Raw genomic sequence first — 24,011 nt, 5'->3', positions numbered from 1 at the left:
ACCTTCCTTGTTCTCTGCTGACTGTACCGTCTGAAAACATAGAAATGAGGGCAGCTTAGAAGTGAAGGGAAGCATTCTCTCTCCTGGCTTTAGGACACTCACCTATTTGCAAAGCTTTTCACTGGGTTTCCATTGATGGGAGCTTAGACATGAGATTTTAACAAAGGGCGCCCTTTGAAGTAACTTCCATGAAGAATAATGAGCCCATTCCCGCCTGCAAGTTAAAGGAACAGACCCTAGGATTAGTTGCTTCCTGCCGCGCCGGTCGATTCCTGAGATAAACGGAAAAGCAAGCAACAGAGAAGACCTAGGGATACGGCTATTATCCCCTAGAGAAGCCTTGCAAAATTTGGAGCTTTGTGTTTAACCCAGAGATGATCTGTAGGAGCCCTAGTGCGGTGGTTTAGAACCTAAGAATGATAATGATGGCGTCTTCACTATGTGCCAAGCACTGTATTAAGCGCTAAGGACTAATAGCTGGGGCCTGTAGTTGTATTTATATGAGGTAATCACGTTCAACACAGTCCTTGTCCCCCAGGGGCTCACAGTCTAAGAAGGAGGGAGTAGGCTGTGGACTAATTTTTAACCAGCGATGGAGGACTTTAGTATTTTTCTCAGTGCCTCGTCCTTCTCCCAACCACCACCCTTACCATCCTTTACCTTGTGGCTAAGGTCTGACATAAGAATGGTGTGAACGCTGCAGGAATAGGTTTCAGATCAGGGCCTGGGAATCAGAATGACCTGGGTCCTAATCCCGAATCCACCACTTGTCTGCTGTGTGACCATGGGCAAGTCACTCGACTTCTCCGTGCCTCTGTTACTTCATCTGTAAAATGGGGGTTTAAGACTGTGAGCCCCATGTGGGACATGGACTGTGACCAGCGTGATTCACTTGTGTCTACCCCAGGGCAGGCCCAGAGTAAGTACATAACAAATACCATAGAGGACATCATATGTCAGAACTGAAAGAACTTTCTCTGGAAGTCCTTTTACCAGGTAGATGGTCAAACACGATTGCCACAGACTTCTTCAGGTCTTCTTTCTGCCCCCTTCCATGAAGGAGCGTTTCTTCCTGGAGGACTTAGAGGTCCTTAAGTCATGTTCATCTCTGACCTGTTTGCCCCCATCTTGCTCTCTGTCTCCACTTCAGCTTTGCCCTCCCTTCTATCTTAGAGGAGGGAGAATATTGCAGCAGCGTGCTCCCAAGAAGGTGTCACGTCCAGCTGCACTGTAAGATGAAATTGTTGAGAAACAGAATACCTGAGCTGCCGGACCCCCGTTTCCCCTACCTGGGCTCCTGCACAGTCATCCGCGTCTTCGCCCGGGGCTCGAAACCAGTCTTTACTCTGGGGCCTATCCTTTGGCCAACTATCCCCGTCCCCCCCGTGTCTTCCTGAGGTTTGGGGGTCAGCAGCAATGTCCCCCCCAGGGCGGCAGCCGGTTCCCCGAGATCCGCAGCTCCGAGCCTAGAGGCAGCTAAGCCTTGTAGCGTAGTCATCCGGAAGCGTAGTCGTATCGTCAGATCACTGGAGACAAACCGACCAGTCCTCCAGGCGGGCTTCAGAGCAGCCGAGGCTGCCAGCTGCTTACCGTAAACCAGCAGGGCAGGGCTCCTTACACCCAGCTCCAACAAGAAAGGGAAAGCCGGAAACGAAGCGGTGTTTGCTGGGGGTTGAGGTTAATTAATGTTGGTATTTGTTAAGTGTTTACTATGTGCAGAGCACTGTTCTAAGTGCTGGGGGAGATATAGGGTAATCAGGTTGTCCCACATGAGGCTTACGGTCTTAATCCCCATTTTACAGATTAGGTCACTGAGGCATAGGGAAATGACTTGCCCACAGTCACCCAGCTGATAAGTGGCAGATCCGGGATTCGAACCCATGACCTCTGACTCCCAAGCCCGGGCTCTTTCCACTGAGTCACGGTGTCTTCCACAGGTTCCTCATCAGCGTTCCCTCTCCACGCCTGACCCCACTAAAAGGCTTCTGTCGGCTGCATGTGTTAGAAGGGCTTATGTCGGTAATGGGAGTGGCCCGAATGGATAATAATAATAATGTTGGTATTTATTAAGCGCTTACTCTGTGCAGAGCACTGTTCTAAGCGCTGGGGTAGATGCAGGGTGATCAGGTTGTCCCACATGAGGCTCACAGTTAATCCCCATTTGACAGATGAGGTAACTGAGGCACAGAGAAGTTGTGACTTGCCACAGTCACTCAACTGACAAGTGGCAGAGCTGGGATTCAAACTCATGACCTCTGACTCCCAAGCCCGGGCTCTTTCCACTGAGCCAGTGGATGGCCCTGTCAGAGATAGACGGGGACAATGTAAAGGCCAGGGAAGGGTGCGTTCTAATTCTAGAATCCCAGCTCTGCTACGTGTCTGCTGTGTGACCTTGGACAAGTCACTTAACTTCTCTGTGCCTCAGTTACCTCGTCTCTAAAATGAGGATTGACTCCTCCTCCCGCCGATGTAGTCTGGGAGCCCCTTGTGGGACAGGGAGGGCCTGTGTCTAACCTGATTATCTTGTCTATACCCCAGTGCTTAGTACAGAACCTGGCACGTAGTGAGTGCTTAAAAGCTACCTTTAAAAAAAATGCAGGATTAAATAGGAACAATGATTCGGCAGCACAGTGTAGTGTGTTAGCAGCCTCCATAGCTCTTCGTAGAAGCAGCGTGGCTCAGTGGAAAGAGCCTGGGCTTGGGAGTCAGAGGTCATGGGTTCGAATTCCAGATCTGCCACTTGTCAGCTGTGTGACTGTCAGCGTGGCTCAGTGGAAAGAGCCCGGGCTTTGGAGTCAGAGGTCATGAGTTCGACTCCCGGCTCTGCCACTTGTCAGCTCTGTGTCTGTGGGCATGTCACTTAACTTCTCTGTGCCGCAGTTCCCTCATCTGTAAAATGAGGATTAAAAGTGTGTGAGCCCCACGTGGAACAACCTGATTACCCTGTATCTCCCCCAGCGCTTAGAACAGTGCTCGGCACCTAGTAAGTGCTTAACAAATACCAACATTATTAAGTCACCTCACTTCTCTGGGCCTCAGTTACCGCATCTGTAAAATGGGGATTAAGACTGTGAGCCTCACGTGGAACAACCTGATGACCCTGTATCTCCCCCAGCGCTTAGAATAGTGCCCTGCACATAGTAAGTACTTAAATACCAACATTATTGTTATTAATAACCATGCCCATCATAGCCTCAACCCTTGCAGTGAATTAATCAGGAGGCAAAGCTTAGCCCTTCAACCCCTGACCAAGCTAAGAAAAGAAGGGACGGGTGAAACATGAAGCTTTTACAAAAGTCCAAAAGGGGCAGTGTATAGTCCCAGAGAAGTGACGCTTTCTAATAGTTATGCGTCAGGACTCCCCTACAGCCCCTTTGGCTCCAAAGCCAGTGTGGGCAGGCTGTCTGGGTCATGAACCCTCAAGCCAGTTGGTATCCGCTGAGTGTAATAATAATAATAATAATAATGTTGGTATTTGTTAAGCGCTTACTATGTGTAGAGCACTGTTCTAAGCGCTGGGGGAGATACAGGGTTGTCCCACGTGAGGCTCACAGTCTTCATCCCCATTTTACAGATGAGGTCACTGAGGTCCAGAGAAGTGAAGTGACTTGCCCGCAGTCACCCAGCTGACAAGTGGCAGAGCCGAGATTCGAACCCATGACCACTGACTCCCAAGCCCGGGCTCTGTCCACTGAGCCTGTTAATCCACTGCTAGTGTCCTGTGGCTTTGGGTGCATCAAATTCCCCTTGGAAACAGGAAGCCGTAAAACGTTTCCCCCTCCGTTCTCCGCAGTAAAATGTTTCCCCCCTCCATTCTCCAGATCCCTCACCCCACTCCCTTTTCATTGGAATGATAAGAAAAGAGCACCCTCTCTTGTTGCGGATGGGAACTGAGTCTTCTGTCATCCAAAAAGTGCTCTGCCCACAAGGAGTTACTGGAAACAACAGTGATCGGCGTCAGCATCGGCCCCGTAGCATAGACCTTTGGCTTCCTGCCCTTCTCACCCGCCCTCCATCTTGATTTCTCCTTTGTGATCTGCCGTCTTCTTGCCCTTTCCACTTGTCATTTCCTTCTGACCTCCGCCTTCCTCTACGATACACACTTTTCCCTTTGCCACCGGTATATAGCTTGAATCCTTTTTCTCTCACTTGTCTAGGACGGGGGGCTGAACGTAAAATTGATGGTTTGTTTCCCCAACCAAAAATAAACCCAAGAAGCAGCATGGTCTTGTGGATAGAGTCAGAGGGACCTGGATTCTAATGCCACCTCCTCCACCTGTCTGCTCTGTGACCTTGGGCAAGTCACTTAACCCCTCTGTGCCTCAGTTACCTCACCTGTAAAATGGGGGTGAAGACTCTGAGCCCCACGTGGGACAGGAACTGTATCCAACCTGATTAGTTTAGCGCATGGTACAGTGCGTGTCACATAGTAAGAGCTTAACAAATACCATTAAAAAAAAGATGCCTGTGCCTTGAACTTCAGCCTGGGTTACATTCCCAGACCTTACATCTGGAATTTTCCCCTCCATCTCCATTCAGGAAAGTGTGATGTATTTTTATTGTGGAAATGAATGGTGTTTCTCAATGTTGGCTTGAATAGGTCAAAGGCAAAGATCAGGTGTCCTACTTGCTCACCACAAGCTAAATGTCTCCCTGTTCGCTTCCTTCAACTCCAGCATCCTTGGGCGCTGTGGTGGAAAAACTACATTAGTTTGTCTAAAGGGAAAAAAAATGAGAGGAATCTGAGCTGTCAGGTCTGGCATATGTTAAGAATTGGGGTCTGGGATGTTCCTGAGGGGCCACTTCACAGGTGGGGGAGGGAGGAGGAAAAGCTTGTTTCAAAATCTGCAGCAAATTCTATCTGGCAGGAAGAAGTAATTAAAAGTCAGGAATTTGAATTGACTCCAGATTTGATTAGACAGACTCAGGTTTTCGATTCCAAATGTGATCCCATCAGAGTGGAATATTTATGATTGACCAAATCCCTCCAGTCGCTCTGGGTGTGTTCTGAAAGGAGAGGGAGAGAGAGGGGTGGGGAGAGAGAGGGATTCAAAGGGTCCATCAGCCCCGATTTAGCTGGGTGAATGCTTAAAATAGACCCTTGACCCTAGTGCTGTGTTATTAGTAGATTTGTTTTCACAGTGACAACTTTTGTGCTTTTAATATAATTGGCAGCAGTTAGTTAAGGATATAAACACTCCCCCGCATTAATGGAAATCCCAGCACTAGGTCACAGAGTAGGACAAGGTACATAAACAAGCCCCGAGGTGGGCTTGGGGAGAGTTGGAGAGCATGTTGAGCAAAAGCAGAAGAAGCCAGCAAATGACACGAGGGGAAGATGTCAGATTCCGAAAGTATTCGGCATCAGCAGGAGAGAGGAGAAGGCCGGAGGCAGGGATTTGGCCTATCAGGAAGGGTCTCGGAACGGGCGCCCCGCGCGTCGGGTTGGTTGGCAGGAGAGTCGGGGTTAAGATTTCCTCGATCGTACTTGGATGAATCGGAAAGTGCCCTCCCTCGGGGAGGGAGACCTCGGGGTTAAGGCCAGCTGAGCAAACAGAGTTATCCTCAGCTGGGTTGTAACTGACCAGCAGGCCAGGTCACGGGGGTAAGATGCGTGCCGTGAGGGGTCAGAGCTGAGCCGGGAGCCGGCCCTCGGCCAGCTGCGTCTGGTGTGGGGATTCCGGGCCTGGCTCGCCGCGGGCAGTGGAAGAGGAAAGACGGTCCATCCAGAGGCAGCGCAGGGGCCACCCGGCCTGTGTGGCAGGAACATCGGGTGGCAGAGCTGGAACCGAAAGCCACCCACACGGCGTGGCGTGCAGGAGGCCTGGGGAAAGGGCGCCCGTGGGCGTCCTCCAGGCTTCGGGGCTGTGGATTGCTGCAGATGCTCCCTTTACTAAGAGGAAGTGGAAGCCGTCTGTTTCTTTTCGCATGTCCCTTCCCCCAGCCTCAGTCGGCACGTGTTGTCGGTTTTTTTCAGAAGCAAAAATAAACCTTCCTAACACGAAACCTTTGAGTCTACCTGGCCTGAGATCTGTGCGTGGCTGCCCGGGGGGGAGCCCAGCCTCCTCTAGAGGGGGGCTACTGCAGCCCAAGCCCTGATTGGGAGGGGCTTCCTCGAGCCTTAGAACTGGACCGTGCTGGCGGCTCCACCTCACCAGTCACCTCTGACTCTGTAGATGAAGGATCGGGATTCTACCAAAGAATCGAGATTTTGCCATTACGTTGCTCCATCGGTCATAACTATCGAGCGCTTTCTGCGGGCAGATCGTCATACTGAGCACTTGGGAGAGTACAATTCAACAGAGTTAATACTAATAATTGTGGCGTTTGTTAAGCGCTTCCTGCAGGCCAGGCACTCTGCTAAGCATTGGTGTGGGTACAAGCAAATTGGGGTTGGACATAAGTCCCTGTCCCACACGGGACTCTCAGTCTTAATCCCCGTTTCACAGATGAGGTAACTGAGGCATGGAGAAGTGAGTTGACTTGCCCAAGGTCACACAGCAGACAAGTGGCGGAAGTAGGATTAGAGCTAAGGTCCTTCTGTCTCCTAAGTCTGTGCTCCTATCCACGCCTTCCCTGCCCACAAGGAGTTTCCAGTCTAGAGGATGAGCTTATTGCCCGATGTTACAGCAGTTGGGAGGGCCCTGGGTAGCAGCAACGGGGGGGGCCTCACATGGAGGAGCCTTCCACTGAGCGGTGCCACCTGGGTCCAGGGTGAGGCGTGGAATTCTGCAAGTACCAAAGGGGGAAGTGTGGAATTGGGGAAAAAAATAGCTCCGGACCAGGCCATTACGATGAAGGTGCTCGTGAAGACTCCGACACCTAGTTTGAGCGGCCCCCAGGAGGGGGATGAATGTGCCTGAAGACAAGAGTTTCCCCAAAGCTGATTTCCAGGAAAAGTCATCTTTGATAGAATTGATGCCTAACCCCCTTGAAAACTGGTGAATTATCAAGAGCGGGGGCTGCCCCGACTGGAATGGAACTCCTTAAAAATGTTTAAATCTGCCTCTGAGGGTGACAGGTCTTCTAGCCAGTGAAGGGTCTACCAAGTTTCCGGGTGCGTCACAAAACAGCTCCTGAGGGCCCGGCCTGCGTTCAGGTCTTTTCACTGGTGGCCGTTCTTCTAGCAGGGAACTGTTTCCGCCATCAAAGAGAAGCCGGTCCCTCCTCTTAACGCCTCTCGGCCTCCTCAGCCAGATGTCCGAAGCAGCCAGCCCTACTGCTAGGGGCATTCTGCCTCAGTCGGCCCAAAGCCCACCCCAGCTCCCTCATACATCAGCCTGCACCTCTCCAGAAATCAAGTGCCCAGAACTCAGTGTTCCATCTGGACGGGAAGTCTGTCCAGAAGGCAAACTGGCAAGATTGATAGAATTGGCTGGTCCCCAAGATTCCAGTTCTTAGCACTGGGGAGGCTCGAGGAAGCTCACTTTCAAGGCTCAGTCAAAAGCCCCTGACGGCTTGGGGTTCCATCTTCTCACCGGGCCTGCGGCCTGCGTGAGAAGAGGTCCGGGTTTTCTCTGAGCTCTGGTTGAGGGGTATGGGAGATGAGGAGGGAAGAGCGGGGACGGGCCGGGGTTCAGAACAGAATGTGACGTCACACTATTGTTTTGCCTCCACAGCGGTGCACCGTCCAAACGTGTGTGGGTAACAGCTTCGGTTTGAAAGAGGCTCTGGCGAGGCATTTCACTTCCTGGACGAGCCAGTTGAACCCTGGCTTAGAAGGGCTTGATTTCCCAAGCCCACCACTGCCTCCCCCAAGGCCCCTCTGCCCCTTCCCTTGCCTCACTTTTTTTTTTTAACCTGTACGTGGGGAAAACCAACTCGCTGAAGTGACCTAGATTGTGTTTGTTGAAGGGTCTTGAAGATTATCTCCCCCCCTCAAAAAGCCACCAAAAAAGACACCAAATAATATTTATTGTTACTGACATTATTTTCTATCAGAGAAATTCTTCCTCATGCTGTGAGATTCTGGCTGTTCAAACAGAAAGTGCTTCAGAAGTGTAACGTATTTTTCCCTTTCTGTTCAATTTTTTTTTTATATGGTATTTGTTAAGCACTTTTTAGGTGCCAGGCACTGTGCAAAGCACCAGGATAGGTACAGGATAATCAGGTTGGACACAGTCCATGTCCCACGTGGGGCTTACGGTCTTGATCCCCATTTTACAGATGAGGTACCTGAGGCACAGCGGAGTTAAGTGACTCACCCAAGATTACACAGCAGACAAGTGGCAGAGTGGGGATTAGAATCCAGGTCCTTCTGATTCCCAGGCCCGTGTGCTCTATCCAGTAGGCCATGCTGCTTTTCTGATCTTATCTTCGTGTCCCATTTGCCAGCCCCTAAATGGAAAGCTGTGGGCCACTTTCTGCTCCCAAATCCCCTTCACTTCTTATTTGTCTTCTCCTGACTGGGGATTATACCTCAGGAAAATGTGTGTGCTTTGACATTTAAACAGGTCACCAGAGTGGCTCCTCTCCATATTAGGTTTCCCTCCTCATCGTCCTCTCCCCACCCCTGCGCAGCTTGGTCTCTTCTTCAATTCATTCATTATTTCTTAGGTTTTCAGATTACAACAGGAGAAACACCCAGATTTATAAACATGTGCTCCCGCCCAGCTGTTCAGGGCTGGGAGTCGCATTCATCTTCTAATTGTGTGGGGCTCTCTATGCAGCTGCACTCGCCTGCCCTTGTAAATGAGATGCCTATCTGGGAGCCTTACCTTGCTTGGGTAAATGCACTCAGCTCAATGGACTCTGCTCCTATTCAAATTAGTTATGCAGTAATCAGAGCAGCCCATCGCTGGGAGGAAACATCCACTTGAGTACACTCTGCTAATGGCTAGAAATTATTTAGCATAATTGCTTTCTTACAGAGGTGCCTGCTGCCTGCAGGACACCAGGGATCTGGGATCCCCACCCCCCCCTTCCAGTCACAAGCCCCTCCCCTCCCCCCACCCCCATGCAAAACTGATGGTGCCCTCTGGCTACTCAATCTGGGGCCTTGGTGGCCAGATTTTCTGGGAACGGCTAGGGAGAGAGGGCTGAGTTGATTTTAGGGAACAGTAGGACTGGAAACTCTATGGATACACCCCCAGAACGATTGCAGATGGAGGTGGGGCGTTCTGGGAGCGATACGTCCATGGCACGGAGACGGCTCGACAGTGTAAGACAAGGACTGGGGGGCCGTGATATCTGCAGCATTTTCCTCCTAGAGTCTGGGATGAACGGACTCAGTTCTGTCCTCCCCTAGCTTCCCCAGCTGGTAGGGAGGCAGCCCCACAGCACTTATGTACTGTTATTTCTTTATTTATATCAATGTCTGTCTCCCCCTCTAGGCTGTAAGCTTGTTTGTGGGCAGGGAATGGGTCTGTTTTTTATTGTGTTGTACTCTCCCAAGCGCTTAGTACTCCATGCACAGTAAACGTTCAATAAATACGACCGACTGATGACCAGGCTCCCTTGGAAGGTGACCGTTGCTCCAAACTCGCTGGCCTAAGCTGGTTTGCAAAGGCCGTCTATACTGTGTTCCCAGTGACCATCTGAGATGCGAGCCAAAGAGGCTTCCCGTAGCAAGGCCATCGTTTTCAAGGTGTTTGCCCTAAGCCAGTGCCTTGGAGAGGTGGTGCTAGTTCTGTCCCCTCACCATCCCTTTCCCTTTACATTACCTACTTATTAAATTGTGGCTTTATAGCTCTGCCAATGGGAAGAGGTTGGCAGAACCCCAGTTGCGGGTCCACACACGTTTCGCACTGGAGAGGGCATATTCCAGGAGAGCGTCTATTGGCTCGTGCCCAAACCCGTGGTAGGTGATTTTTTTCTAAGCTCTCCTCCACCGGGAAGACTTCCACACCAGCCAGAAGATCCCCTGGTGGGCATGGCCCCGTTAAACCATGCTACTCTGTTTCCCTGAGCGAACCTTCATCTCTCCTACCTTCTCTCCTTTCTACATCACCCCTGTGCCCCTTAAGGACTTTATACTCACCTCAGCTCCTCCACGCATGGGTATGTACATATCCTTATCAGTCCATCGGTCAATGCTATCTCTTGTGGATTTACTGTGTGCAGAACACTGTACTGAGTGCTTAGGAGAGTACAAAATACAGAGTTTGGAGACACATTCCTTGCAGTGAGCTAACAGTCTAGAGGGGAAATAGTGTTATGCTCTCTCCTTCCCTCTGTATGCAATTTATTTTAATGTCCGTCTCCCCCTCTAGACTCCAAACTCCTTGTGGGCAGGAATCATGTGTAGCAACCCTATTGCATTATACTCTCCCAAGCGTTTAGCACAGTGCTCTGTCCGTGGTAAGTGCTCAATCAATGCCATTTATTGGGTACAGAGCATTGGAGTGGTCTTCTAAGTAGGAAACTGAAGCACAGTTGCTGCTGCTGGACCAGGGCCCACTTGCATAGGACCGACAAGTTGGGTGGGAAAGACTGGACCTGAATTAATTCTTAGGGAAACAGTGAGTCCTGGGAGTCGGAAGGACCTGGGTTCAAATTGCGGCTCTGCCCCTTGTCTGCTGCATGACCTGGGTCAAGTCCACTTCTCTGGGCCTCGGTTCCCTTCCCTGCAAAATGGGGATTCATTACCTGTGCTCCCTCCCACTTAATCTGTGAACCCCAAGTGGGACCTAATTAACCACTGCCCTTAGTTCAGTGTTTGGCAGGTAGTGAGTGCTTAATAAATACCACCCTAATTATTCCGATTATTGCTTTCTTGTCTTGCAGGCATGTTGGTGGTGAATGTGACATGGAGGAACAAGACCTACGTGGGCACCCTCCTTGACTGCACACGCCACGATTGGGCTCCTCCCAGGTGAGCAGAACCCCAGGGACCTCTCCCTCATTGCCCCGGTCCCAGAAAGCAGCAGTTTACAGCTCCGTCAGAGCAGTTTACTAGCGGGAAAGGTCCCGGCCTCTTGGTCATCAACCCCAAGTATTCCCCACTTCTCATTTGGCAGCACCAGTTGGAACTGAGCCACCTTCACCCGGAGGATCAGAGTCCTCAGGGTGTGTCTTCTCCCAGATCTCTGTAGCTAGGACCACCAAGGGGCCCTCCAGCCTTCCATGTGGACGACAACAGGTCAGACCCACATCTGTACTACTCTTCCTCCACCTCCTCCTCTCAGGCCTCCTCTACCATCCCTGTTCACTGGGCTGCCAGACTTGGCCAGGGAAGGTTGCCATCTGTCAATGCCAGCTACCTGAGGGGCATTACTCGATTAGTATTAAATGATGCTGACGCGATAATGAAGAATTGGGCTGCTGCAGGAAAGCCCACCTCAGAACTCTGTTTCCATTGGTCCAGTGGGGTCCCTGCAGTTCCCCGACTAGTAGCCGTCCAGGGGAAAGCGGACCCAGCTTGGTATCGGGCTGAGCTCGGCTGCGTCCGGCTTCCCCGATGGTTGTTTCCTCAGAGGAGAGGTTACCTCCAGCCCCACCCGGCTGTTAAGGGCTTTGGGAAACGGACTCAACCTCCTTCCAACTGGCACTCCTATCCCAGAGGGTATTAAGACCCTAAATGAGCTGCCTGGTGACTGCATCTCCCTGCAGTGCCCTCGCGTTGATCACGGATGTGTTCTCCAGGTGACACGTGGGCCTGGCGGGTCAAACTCTGCTAGCCCTGGGGAAGGTTGGACGATGTTGCTGGAGCCCTAGAGTCTTGTTACGGAAGCAGTGTGGCTCAGTGGAAAGAACACGGGCTTGGGAGTCAGAGGTCACAGCTCTGCCACTTAGCTGTGTGACTGTGGGCAAGTCACTTAACTTCTCTGAGCCTCAGTTCCCTCTTCTGTAAGATGGGGATTCAGACTGTGAGCCTCATGTGGGACAACCTGATTACCCTGTATCTACCCCAGCGCTTAGATCAGTGCTCTGCACGTAGTAAGCGCTTAACAAATACCAACAGTATTATTATTATTGTTTAGCGGAGGCATACATAGTGGGGACTGAACCGGTGACTTCCAGGGCAGCCAAGTGGCCAAAAGTAAAAGAGCAGAGTCTCAGCTGCGACTCCTGTTGGAAGGGTCCCGAGTTTTTCCCTCAGCATCGAAGTTCCCAAGAAGCCGGGGAAAAAGATCTTAACTTTCAAGCAGAGAGTCTGAATCTGAGAGGACGACCCTGGAGACTCAAAGGAATCACCTTAGTAGGACCTGCTCTGCTTCACTCTCTCCTGTAGCTAGGGACAGCTGCCTTCTCACAGAAACAGCCCCTGGGTAGGAAGAACTAAACCAAGTCTCCAAAGCACCGAGGAGACCAGGCCCATATGAGATGCTTGTAGTGTTCAGAGCCCCGTCGCAAAACTGCTTTAAGATGAGAAAAAGTCCCATCAGGAGGTACTCTCTAAGACCTCCATGATGCTACACCCATTTTGGTCTCCCAGCTGGCATCACCATCATCCCTTGCTTAGACCTGCCTCCGAGACTTCACGTTGCTGTTTTGGGCCTCTGGGTGGGGAGTGTGGGACACCTGAATTCTTAGTCTGGCAGAGCCAAATATGGGGACTGGGGAAGTAGCCAAGAGATATCCGGTGCCCCAGGACAGGTGCTCAGAGCTGGCCACCAATCACCAGCCCTTTCCCAACCCCAGGGATTTGGCAGATGTCGTCCTCGGGAGTCAGAGAAGTTGGTGGGGTAGGATGGGATTGAGGAGGAAGGGCGATAGACTGTTGTATCACTGTTAGAGTTGAAGAGATCACAAGTACCACATTCATTCGTTCAATCGTATTTATCGAGCGCTTTCTGAGTGCAGAGCACTGTACTAAGCGCTTGGGAAAGCACAACACAACAATAAGCAGTGACTTCCCCTGCTCACAATGAGCTTACAGTCTAGATGGGGAGATGGGCGTCAATACCACACTCCCCACCTACACTGCCTCTCCCGGCACCAGCCTCCATCCTGCTCACAGTTTCACGGGGGATGTTTCTCGGATTGCAAATGCGTGGCCTAGGGAGGTCGGGGGAGCAGCAGGGATCAGGGCCAGGCACCCTGAGGGTCCCTGAGGAGCATTCCGTAAAGACGGGCGTTCCATCCGTCCCAGGGCCTTGTGCCCCTCGAAGCCAGAAGCAGCTGGATTCCCCCCCGCTCTTCATTCTGTCCGCTGTCCCGGGTCGGTGTCAGTTGGTCCCGCCCGGGCAGAGCGGTATGGGGTTCCTCCGCCGACGTCAGCCGTCTTAACGGCACCCCCCTGAGTTCGATGCTTCTTCCGTAGGTTCTGCGACTCCCCGACCAGCGACCTGGAGATGCGCAACGGGCGTGGCAGGGGCAAGAGGATGCGCCCTAACAGCAACACCCCCGTGAGTGAGACGGCCACGGCCTCCGACAGTAAGGGGACGAGCAACAGCAGCAAAACCAGGGCCGGGGCCAACAGCAAGGGCCGCCGAGGCAGCCAGAACTCGTCGGAGCACCGCCCGCCCCCGAGCAGCACCGCCGAGGATGTCAAGGCCAGCCCCTCGTCGGCCAACAAGCGGAAAAACAAGCCCCTGTCGGACATGGAGCTGAATTCCAGCTCCGAGGACTCCAAAGGGAGCAAGCGCGTGCGCACCAACTCCATGGGCTCGGCTTCCGGGCCCCTCCCCGCGGTCAAGGTGGAGCCGGCCGTCCTGGATCGCAACTGCCCCTCCCCGGTCCTGATCGACTGCCCCCACCCAAACTGTAACAAGAAGTACAAGCACATCAACGGGCTCAAGTACCACCAGGCTCACGCCCACACGGACGACGACAGCAAGCCGGAGGCGGACGGAGACAGCGAGTATGGGGAGGAGCCCTCCCTCCACGCCGACCTCGGGAGCTGCAACGGCGCCCCGCCGGCCTCGCAGAAGGGCTCCCTGTCCCCCGCTCGCTCGGCCACCCCCAAAGTCCGGCTCGTGGAGCCCCTCAGCCCCTCCCCCTCGGGCAAGTTCAGCACCAAGGGTCCTTGCAAGAAGAAGCCGGGCGGGGAGGGGGACCCCGACCCCGGGGCCCTGTCCAACGACGGATCTGAGGACGGGCCCTCGGTGGCGGACGAGACCAGCAACGACGGCTTCGAGGCCTTGGAGAAGAGGTGCCCGGACAAGGACAGAGCTAAGAAGCCCTCCGGCTCCAAGGCCGAGAAGCTCCCTGCCAAGAGCCTGAAGTCGGCCCGGCCCATCGCCCCCGCCCTCCCCGCGCAGCCCATCTATGCCTTCCAGGCGGCCACCTTCGCGGCGTCCAGTCCGGGGTCCTCCTCAGGCTTGACCCCCACGGTGGTTCAGGCCGTGCCCAACAGCTCTCAGCTGAAGCCCATTCAGCCCAAGCCCACTGTGATGGGAGAACCCTTCGCGGTCAACCCGGCCCTGACCCCAGCCAAGGACAAGAAGAAGAAGGACAAGAAGAAGAAAGAGGCCAAGGACCTGGAGAGCCCCCTGACCCCCGGCAAGGTGGGCCGGGGGGCCGAAGAGGGCAAGAGCCCCTTCCGAGAGTCGGCCGGCGACCCGGGGACCAAGGGCGAGGGGCTCCTGAACGGCTCGTCGGACCCCCACCAGAGCCGGCTGGCCAGCATCAAGGCCGAGGCCGACAAGATCTACAGCTTCACGGACAACGCCCCCAGCCCATCCATCGGGAGCGGGAGCCGCCTGGACAGCGCCAGCGCCCCGGCCCAGCCCATGACCCCCCTGCACGTGGTCACCCAGAACGGGGCCGAGGCCGGCTCCGTCAAGACCAACAGCCCCGCCTACTCCGACATCTCGGACGCCGGGGAGGACGGGGAGGGCAAGGTGGACGGCGTCAAGGCCAAAGACCCGGACCAGTTGGTCAAGGAGGGGGCCAAGAAGACCCTCTTCCCCCCGCAACCCCCGAGCAAAGACTCTCCCTATTACCCGGGCTTCGAGACCTACTATTCGCCAGGCTACCCGCAGTCCAGTCCGGGGGCCCTGACCTCCGGCGGCCAGGCCGGGGGCGAGGGCCAGGCCTTGAAGATGAAGAAGGAGGAGGAGCCCGAGAGCAGCGCCGAGTCGAAGGGGAAGAGCGAGGGCGGCGAGGACGGCAAGAAGCCCGAACTGGGCGCCGCCGGCCAGCAGCCCTCCGTCATCCAGCAGCGCCCCAACATGTACATGCAGTCCCTCTACTACAACCAGTACGCCTACGTGCCCCCCTATGCCTACAGCGACCAGAGTTACCACACCCACCTCCTGAGCACCAACCCCGCTTACCGGCAGCAGTACGAAGAGCAGCAGAAGAGGCAGAGCCTGGACCAGCAGCCGCGAGGGCTGGACAAGAAGGCGGAACTGGGCCTGAAGGAGCGGGAGGCGGCCCTCAAGGAGGACTGGAAGCAGAAGCCGTCGGTCCCCCCGACGCTCACGAAGGCCCCCAGCCTCACCGACCTTGTGAAATCGGGGCCGAGCAAGGCCGCCAAGGACCCGGGCTCCGATCCGGCCAAGTCGGTCATCATTCCCAAGTTGGAGGAATCCTCCAAGCTTCCAGGCCAGGCGGCCGAGGGGCTCAAGGTGAAGCTGAGCGAGGCCGGCCACCTGGGCAAAGAGGCCCCCGAGGCCAAGGCGGGGGCCGAGTGTGGCCGGCAGGCGGAAGTGGACCCCGTGCTCTGGTACCGGCAGGTAATTTCTCCTCCGGGGGTGGGGGTGGCTGCTGCTCGCCGGCTCCCGGCCTCCCCCTCCTCCCACAGCCTTAGGCCTAGAGGAGGCTCGCCGGGCAGCCAGGTGCCGTGGGGCCTCGCCTTGGGATCGGGTGGGCGACAAGAGGGAGGGAGGGGAAGAGAGGGGAGGAGACAGAGAGAGACAGAGATGGCATGAGTTTGGAAGAGCTTCTGCCCTTGCCAATTGAGGCCTCTGGCCTTCAGGAGGTTCTCCCCATGATCTACCCCGGGCCCATGCTCTAAAAGAGGAGGGTGCCATCCTTCTCTCTGTCAGGTTCCCATTTTACCCCTCTGATCAGCCTTTCCTGCTACAGTGGCCTTGGCCTTGCCGTAGTTTTTGGTCGTTTGCTTTCTCTCGACTCCTTTGACCCACTCGTTAAGGCTCGGTTGGGCCCGCCAGGTCAGGTGAGGAGCGGGGAGATTGGGAGAATGTCTGTCCCTCGGTCCTACCCAGGCCCCTAGGCCTGGCCGCGAGGCTCCGCCGCGGACGCCGGCCTGAAAGTTATCTCCACCCCGTGGTTGTTGTAGGAGGCGGAGCCCCGGATGTGGACCTATGTTTACCCCGCCAAGTACTCTGACATCAAGACGGAGGATGAGCGGTGGAAGGAGGAGCGGGACCGCAAATTGAAGGAAGAGCGGAGTCGAAGCAAGGACTCTGTGCCCAAGGAAGATGGGAAAGAGAGCACAAGCGGCGACTGCAAGCTTCCCCCCTCTGAGGAGTCCCGCCTCGGGGGCAAGGAGCCCCGGCCCAGCGTTCACGTGCCTGTCTCCTCGCCCCTGACCCAGCACCAGTCATACATCCCCTACATGCACGGTTACTCTTACAGCCAGTCCTACGACCCCAACCACCCCAGCTACCGGGGCATGCCTGCCGTCATGATGCAGAACTATCCAGGTACGGCACCCGACGCCGCTCGCTCTAGGCGCCTGTGGGTCGGCGAGGAAGCCGGACGTGCAAACCGTCCGTTCCCGTCTCAGCTCGGGGGTTCGTTGGGGAGGGGGAGTCTCTCGAGCTAGTCCTGAAAGGCCCTGGAGGCGCATCTCCCCGCCCAAGGTGCCCCCAGGCCTATGGGGTCTGCCTGGAGAGCTTGCCGGATCGCCCCCGAGGGGTGGGACCCCTCACGTTGGGGCCTCTACGGTTTGAGGGAGCTCAGCGGCGCTGCTGTCTCTGCTCTTGGGTTGATCTCAGATGTCCTTCTCGGTAGCGATTGAACACTGTCAACGGAGCCCCTTCCTCTAGCCACCAGAGTCCAAGGCGACAACAATAGGATCCAGTGTTCTCTTGGCCGCGTGGGTTCCCAGCGCCCAGTAGAGCTCAGTCACGTGGTCGGGCTGCCTGGCAGTTGACCTAGGATTTAGGGGCAGCCTCAAGAAACCCAAGAGTCCCTCTCTGTGTCAATCAATGTCATATTTATCGAGGGCTGACTGCAGAGCAGAGCGTGGGGGGACACAGTAAATGCTAGAGTCCAGGCCCAGTCAGTTGGTCATGACCATGGTTCTAGAACCTCCCTCTTTTCCCTGCCTCCACCTGGGGTTCCAGGAGGTTTTGGGGAGGACGTAAAGATTCCCAGTTGGATTCGGACCCGTCTGGGAACTTGGGTCTGACCCTCTTTGGAAATCTCATCCAGCCCATGAGACCCCCTGTAGGGTCCCCAGGACAACAAATGAAGCATTGTGGCCCAGTTTGCGAAGAGTACGGGCCTGGGAGTCAGAGGACCTGGGTTCTAGTCCCGGCTCCACCACTTGTCTGCTGTGTGACCTTAGGCAAGTCACTTCACTTCTCTGCGCCTCATCACTGAAGTAGGGATAAAGACCGTGAGCCCCATGAGGGACGTGGACTATGCCCAATCGATCGGATTAAGTTGTATCTATCCCAGGACTTAGTACAGTGCCTGTTACATAGTAGGTGCTTAACGAATACCATAAAAAAAAAAAAAGGCAAACTCTAGTCGGGTTTCTTGAACCAGAAGCCACTGGAGAGTAGGTCCCCCAAGACCATCCCCAAGCCAGAGCGGGGAACTCTGCGAGCCCAACGTCAGAAACTTGGGCTTCAAACCGATCCTTGCCGGGATCCTCCCTGGGCTCCCTCATGAGCAGCGAGCAGGGATTTCAGCCTGTCCCCGGTCCGGAGGCTTGTCGAGCTTGGCGCACGGTCCGGGTCTGGCAGAAAGCCAGGCCTGGTCTGGCTCAGCCCACGGTCAGATGGCCCTAAGCAGCCTCAAGCTGCAAGGTGGCCAGGCCAAATGGGAAATGGCCCCAAATCCACTTCCATGAACTGCAGCCCCTGGCAGCCGCTCTGGGCTCAAGGCCATTTCCTCTGCGGCCTAGTTCCCTGTTGGTTCCGTAGCGCCTCAGTGTCCCGGCCGCGGGGCCGGGTTCCCTGTCCAGCCCCAGTGGAAGAGTTCATCTGAGTGATCCCTGGGCTGTTGGGTATGTGAGGAACACGCAGATACCTGCCCTCTGCACCTCTCACGATTGGCACCGGAGACTCCGCGGGGCCCAAAGTAGGGCTCGCTGCCCTGTGGCGGCCGACTGCCAGCGCCCGGCAGCCGTGCTGCCGTTTTTCTAGGCACCTTCCTCCTCGGGCTGCCCATCCTGCATTTGGGAAGTCGCCATGTGGGGTACAGGAAGCCCTCCGCTTTGCCCCAAGGGCGGGAGCGCGGGGCTAACCCCGTCTGGTCAGGTTCGGCCCTGAGAACGCTACGGGTTACCTTGATGGCCGGGTCCCGCCTGCCTTATCCTCCGTTTCTCCTTTCCCAGGCTCTTACCTGCCCTCCAGTTACTCCTTCTCCCCGTACGGCAGCAAGGTCTCGGCGAGCGAAGAGGCCGACAAGGCGCGAGCCAGCCCAAGCGTGAGCTGCAAGTCCAGCTCGGAGTCGAAGGCCCTGGACATCTTGCAGCAGCATGCCAGCCACTACAAGAGCAAGTCGCCTACAGTAAGGGGAGCCCCGAATACGGCGGGCCAGATCCGGCTCAGGGGGCGGTTCCAGGGAAGGAAGGTGGCGCTGACGGGGGCGTCGGGGACGGCTCTCCCCCCGGGATCTAAGCAGGTTCCTCCCGGTATCCGAAGGCCCAGCCCGGCTTTGGCCTCTGTTCAAGCTCGGCTGGCTTCCCGTTGGCCCCACGGGTGCCGCTGCTTTGTGTCGGGGCCCCCCGTGGCTTCAGGGAGCTGCGGTGTGGTCCCCAGGCCTCTCCCAGCTCCTGGGGGGACCGTGGTGGGGTGGGGGGAGAGGGAGGCTGGCTGATTGAACTCGGCAGGAAGCCCCAGTTGGCAGTCTTGACTCCTGCTGCCTTGTGTGTGTGTGTGTCTGTCTCACTGTGGGGCTTTTCGTCTCTGCCTTCCCTTCCAGATAAGCGAGAAGGCTTCCCAGGAGAGAGACCGCAGCGGCTGTGGGGTGGTGGGAGGCGGCGGTGGCTGCAGCAGCGTCGGCGGAGCCGGCGGGGGTGACCGGAGCGTGGACCGGCCCCGCACTTCCCCCTCCCAGCGTCTGATGTCCACACACCACCACCACCACCACTTAGGGTACTCGCTGCTCCCCGCACAGTACAACCTGCCCTACGGAGCAGGTGAGTGCCGGGCCCCTCCCCGCCTTGGCCTGCCGCGGCCTCTGGAAGTGGGCCGAGCCGGCTCGCCCGATGGCCGCCCCCGCTAGCGGGGCACTCTGCGCCCAGTCAGAGAACTTCCTTTTCCTCCACACCCAGGGCAGCTCTGCCATCGCAGGGACGTCAGAGATCGAAGGGGGGACGTCTTCTAATCTCCCCACCGCCAACCGGGAAACCCAAGGGGAGAACTGGGCCCAGATTCCCCTAAAACTGGGATTCGAGATGGGAAATGAAGGGCCGGGAGCGGGCGGGGCAGGGGCAAAGGACAGCAGAGGCGGCTGCCAGATCTGGAGCCATCTTGGCTCTCTCTGGCCTCGGCTTCCCACCGCGTGATTTCAGCCGGATGGGACATGAGCCAGATCCCGGGGGGACCAAGGCAACCGCTGACTTAGGGATTCCACTCCCACAGCCCCTCCGACCCCCGGTGCCTGGACTGACGGGGTCTCTTCTTCCACAGGGCTCTCTTCTACAGCCATTGTCGCCAGCCAGCAAGGCTCAACTCCCTCACTATACCCACCCCCCAGGAGGTGAGAACGGTAAGCGTCTCCCAGGGGTCTGTACGGAGGAGGAGGAGGAAGGGCACCGGGGCCGCCGGGTCCTGAGCGGTCCAGGCGGGCTGCGGGAGTCGGACGGGTGGTCGGGGTGGGCAGCGGGGCTTCTCGGGTTTGGTGGCGGCGGGGCTGCTTGCTTCTGGGGGATTGCGGCGGCGTGTCTCCCTCGGTCCACCCCAGGGTGCTGACTTCCTTGGGCGGGAGGGGGTGGGGGGTTGGGAGAGGTGTCCGTGTGTGTACGCGCCGCAGCTGCTGTGCCCCCCCCCCCCCCCAATTTGCTCTCCTTTGGCGCCATCTTGTGCTCAGAGCCCTGTCTGACCCGGCCTGCCATGTCTCTGGCAGGACGTGACGTGCCGCCGGGATAACGTCAGCCCTGTGGGGCTCGTGACTGGCCCTCCCCCCCCAACCCCGAGGAGACGCTGGAGATGCCACGAGATGGCAGTCGAATGGCGGTGATCGTCCCGTTCGCTGCTCCCACCGGGAACGGAGGCAGACCCTCGGCCGTCTCTCCACCCACCGGACACGTGGACTCTCCCTCCTCTTCCTCTTCCTCCTCCTCCTCGGAAGCCGGAGAGCTGGTACTTAGCAAAATAATTTATTCTCCCAGCCCCAGCGATGACTGTTCGAGCCGTAGTGGGGCCAAGGAGCCGGGTGCCATCTGGGGAGTGTTGCTAAGGGCCCAGGGAAGTCACTGCTCCTCCCCCCAGATCCTGGCCAGTGCAGTGGCGGCAGCTGCAGCAGGTTGGTGGCTCCTGGGGCGGAAGGGCCGAGGCAGCGTGTGGGGTCTGAATTCAGCAAGGCAGTCACCCCCCAATCCCCCACACACACACTTCCTCCCACCCCCGCTTCCCCCACCTCCTGCGTTTCCCCAGGGACCGGGACCCCGTGGCAGGCCACAGGCGGAGGAATTAGAATCTCAGGAAAGAAATTTTAGGGCTGTTTTCAGTGTGAATATGAGACTAAGGTCACGTCGCCCGCCACGGGACACCACTGGGGAGCTGAGAGAGACTGTCCCAGGCCGGGTGGAGGGCAGGGGTCTTTCGGGGAGTGGAGGTTCCCTCCCCGGTCCCATGGGGGCCCAAGACTCTAGCCCTTTGAGAGGCTCCCTTCTCCCCCAAACATTCCAGCACCAGCACAGAAGCCAACTGTCAGGGGTTCCCTGGTACCGTGGGGAAGAGAGGGACGAGGGTGTAGGTGGGTACCTGTGTGAGACCAAGTCTCCCCACCCACCCCCACCCCAGTTCCTCCGTACTGCTTCCCGGCTCCTCACTCCTTGGTCTTTCATCCAGTCTCCCTACTGCCAACTCACGTGACTCAGGCAGAGAAAAGAGCAGACTTCAAGGCTAGAGATGGGGTTTAATCCCTGGGCGGGGAGCCTTGGAACCAGGCCTCGGGATTCTCCACGGACCTCTGAGGTGCTCTGTCCGGCCAGCTGGCCGCTCTCTGTGTCCTCCTCATTCAGGGCTATGCACACGAACGGTGAGAGCGTCTTTCTCTCCGTCCCCGTGACCTCGATTTTTATATAACTCTACCTATAACCTCCAGGTGTGCCAACGTAAACCGGGGGCGTACGTAAGACACGTATCCATTTTCTACGAAGGGGTGGCCAGGAGAGCCTAGGGAGAAGTCCAAGGCCCCGGAAGAGGAGGCCGTGGGGCTCGCTGCCCTGTTCGGGGTTGGACGTCACCGAGGAGGCTGGCTGGGTGGGCCGGTGCCCGCCTGCCTCTCCTTGCGGGGGTCCGTCTCCCGGCCCAGCCTCTAGGCCTGGGAGTGTTCTGGGAAACGGGTATGGCTCTTCATGTTTACTTGGGAGCCGGGTTCGCCGCCTCCCCTCCTCTCCTTCCCCCCCGATCCCGACATCCTGGGAGATGAGAGGATTCGGGACAGGTGCCGCCCACCCCTTGGGTCCCTCCCGCCTCCTGGAGAGTGCCGCCCTCTGAGGGCGAGCCCCGAGCCGGGAGAAGGCACCCCTTGGCCTGCGGGGAGGTAGGCGTCTGTGTGCCCTCCGGAGTCGGAGGTCGGGCAGCTTGGTGCAGGGACCCGCAGGGGAGGCTGGAGGCAACGGGACTCGGTTCCCGAAGAGAGGAAGCTTCCTCCCTTCCCTGCTGGGCGCTCGGATGATGCGGCAGCAGCAGCTAGACCCAAGGGAGGGGATCCCACCCCTGCACCCACCCCTCAAAGCTTCACACCTCTCCTGGCGCGAGCTGGCCACCGGGCCTGCCCGTCCGCCCCACGGAGCCACTGTTTTCAGACCTCTTTGCCACCTGCCAAGCAGCCCTTCCCTCTCCTGACCGCCCCCTCCGCCTTGCCAGGCCATTGAAAGGAGCAGTGACTTCAAACTTCCCCATGTAGGCTGCCGGGCCCGGGCCCTCCTCCCCCCCAAGTCCGGCTGTTCCCGGGAGGCTCCCCGGGGGCCCGACTGCATGGAGACCCCCGTCCGTCCCCCCAGGTTACTGCGGGGTAGGGGGGGTTGTTGAGCCGAGGGCCCGTCTCTGTTCCTGTTTGTTTTTAAATATTGTTGTGTGTTTTGTATCTGTGGCGCCGGCCCCCGGTGCGCTCTGCTGTACATACTGTAAAGAGGAATTGTTTGGAAATTGTTTGGGGTAGTTTTCTTTCCCATCGGGCAGGCATGGCCCTGCACTTCCGCTTTGTCTGTTTCACTCTGTACCGTGGAGAGGAGGAGGCTGGTGGAGTAGGAGTGGGCCTGGTTTCTGCAGAAGGGAACAGCTCTCTTTCACTTTTTCTTAGACTAACACTTGGCTCTCTCATTCCTGTATCGAAGTCTCGGGGACCCGTCCTGCCCTTGCCCTTCCTCCCTCCAGCTGTGGGGACGCGCCCGCTCCCCCCCACCGAGCTGAGACGAGATGGGTTTAAGAGCGGCAGACTGACTGATGATGGGAGATGCTGGGGTGGGAGGTGGCGGGGGGGGTGGGGGCGCTTCCCTCTCCACCTCCCGGCCCAGCTGGAGCCAAGACGGAGGTAGGAAAGTTTCCTAGCCGGAGAGGATGGAGAGCAGCCCGGAGTCCTGGAGTCGGGTGTGTCAGAGCCTGACTCGGGGCAGCCGGCGTTGCAGCGGGAAGCGTTGCAGCGTTGCAGTCTGTCAGGCCGCCAGACGCCGCCACCGCCTCTAGGAGCTGCTTGGGAGAGGGCCCTCCAACAGCCCTCCATCCCAGAGAGAGTCCGGGGGGAAGGGGAGTGGCCGGGCTTGGAGCCTTCTCCAGACCCTCCATCTCCACGGCGGCAGAAAGCAAACCAGGGGAGCCGGGGGGGAGAGGTGCCAACTGGAGTTGAGAGTCTTCCCCCTCCTGGGCCGTCCTACCCCGCTCGGTTTGCACCCATCCGTCCCCGAGGTCAAGGGACTGATGGGGGAAGAGCCTCCGGCCGGCTACGCCCCCGCAGGGAGAGGCCTGGGATGGGGAAGGGGGCGTCCCGAGTCCTCCTTCGAAGTGCGGGAGCCGCCTCCCCAGCGCCGTTTAGGTGACCCCGAGGAGGGGACCACACTCGCTGCCCGGACCCCGCCCCCGAGTCCTGCCGTCAAGTCCCCGGGGAAGCGGTTAGGGCGGCGGGTGCATCCGTCCCTATCGCGTCTCGGACTCGGCCAGCGGCCGGGGGCCCGGTGGAGCCCAAGCTGAACTTCCTCATTCAGGAAGTTTCCAGGTCAGGCCGCTCTGGGTTCTGGCCTCCGGAGTGAGCCAGTCTCCCTAGCATCTGCCTGGCCTGCCCTGCCCCTGCCCTGCCCTGCCCCTGCCCTGCCCCTGCCCGCCTACCCGCGGGCTCGGCCCCCCGGCGGGAGCCACTCGCGGTGAGCAGAGGGCCCCGGGAGGAGGGGCCATGTTGCTGTTTATAGCATTTTGTTTCATTGGAGTTGCTCTGTTGGGTTTGATTTCAGTCTTCCTGATTCTTCCCTTCTGTAAAGTGTACATTACCAAGTTCCTTGTTTTTTTATATATATATATAAATATATATATATACAAACTGTACTCTTTTTGCCTTTGTACATTCAGGCAAGAAGAGAAAATAAATCTTTTTAAGAGACAATCACAAATCTGTGAGGGCTGCTGGTTATTTCTCCCGGCCTCATTCCCCCACCCCGCCCCCTCCCACCGCCATCCCTCCTCCGGTGTCGTCCAGCCGCCGTCCCCTCGGCCCCGGGCACACCCACCGCCTCCCCCGAGAATGGCCTCAGCGAGGAAGACGGGATGGAAGAGGGAGAGAAGCCGTTGCGGCTTCGGGCCGGGATCCGAGCTGACTTTTTC

The 24,011-nt window shown here is 57.1% G+C and overlaps 1 protein-coding gene across 3 annotated transcripts in view; it reads left to right on the top strand.

The window, feature by feature from the left end:
- Positions 1–23,800, top strand: part of ZNF609 (zinc finger protein 609) — a 154,209-nt gene extending 130,409 nt beyond the window's left edge. For all 3 annotated transcript variants that reach the window (XM_029066084.2, XM_029066085.2, XM_029066086.2), the window contains 7 exons: positions 10,726–10,813; positions 13,205–15,563; positions 16,130–16,496; positions 18,362–18,537; positions 18,952–19,168; positions 19,662–19,740; positions 20,098–23,800. In XM_029066084.2, coding sequence (XP_028921917.1) covers positions 10,726–10,813; positions 13,205–15,563; positions 16,130–16,496; positions 18,362–18,537; positions 18,952–19,168; positions 19,662–19,735 — 3,281 coding nt within the window. In that variant the 3' untranslated portion in view covers positions 19,736–19,740; positions 20,098–23,800. The remainder of the gene's footprint in view (positions 1–10,725; positions 10,814–13,204; positions 15,564–16,129; positions 16,497–18,361; positions 18,538–18,951; positions 19,169–19,661; positions 19,741–20,097) is intronic.
- Positions 23,801–24,011: the final 211 nt, after the last annotated feature.

This window comes from Ornithorhynchus anatinus, chromosome 5 (genome assembly GCF_004115215.2).
Source record: "Ornithorhynchus anatinus isolate Pmale09 chromosome 5, mOrnAna1.pri.v4, whole genome shotgun sequence".
Classification (NCBI taxonomy): domain Eukaryota; kingdom Metazoa; phylum Chordata; class Mammalia; order Monotremata; family Ornithorhynchidae; genus Ornithorhynchus; species Ornithorhynchus anatinus.
The sequence above is the reverse complement of the archived record's forward strand: the minus strand, read 5'-3'. Positions and strand labels throughout refer to the sequence as shown.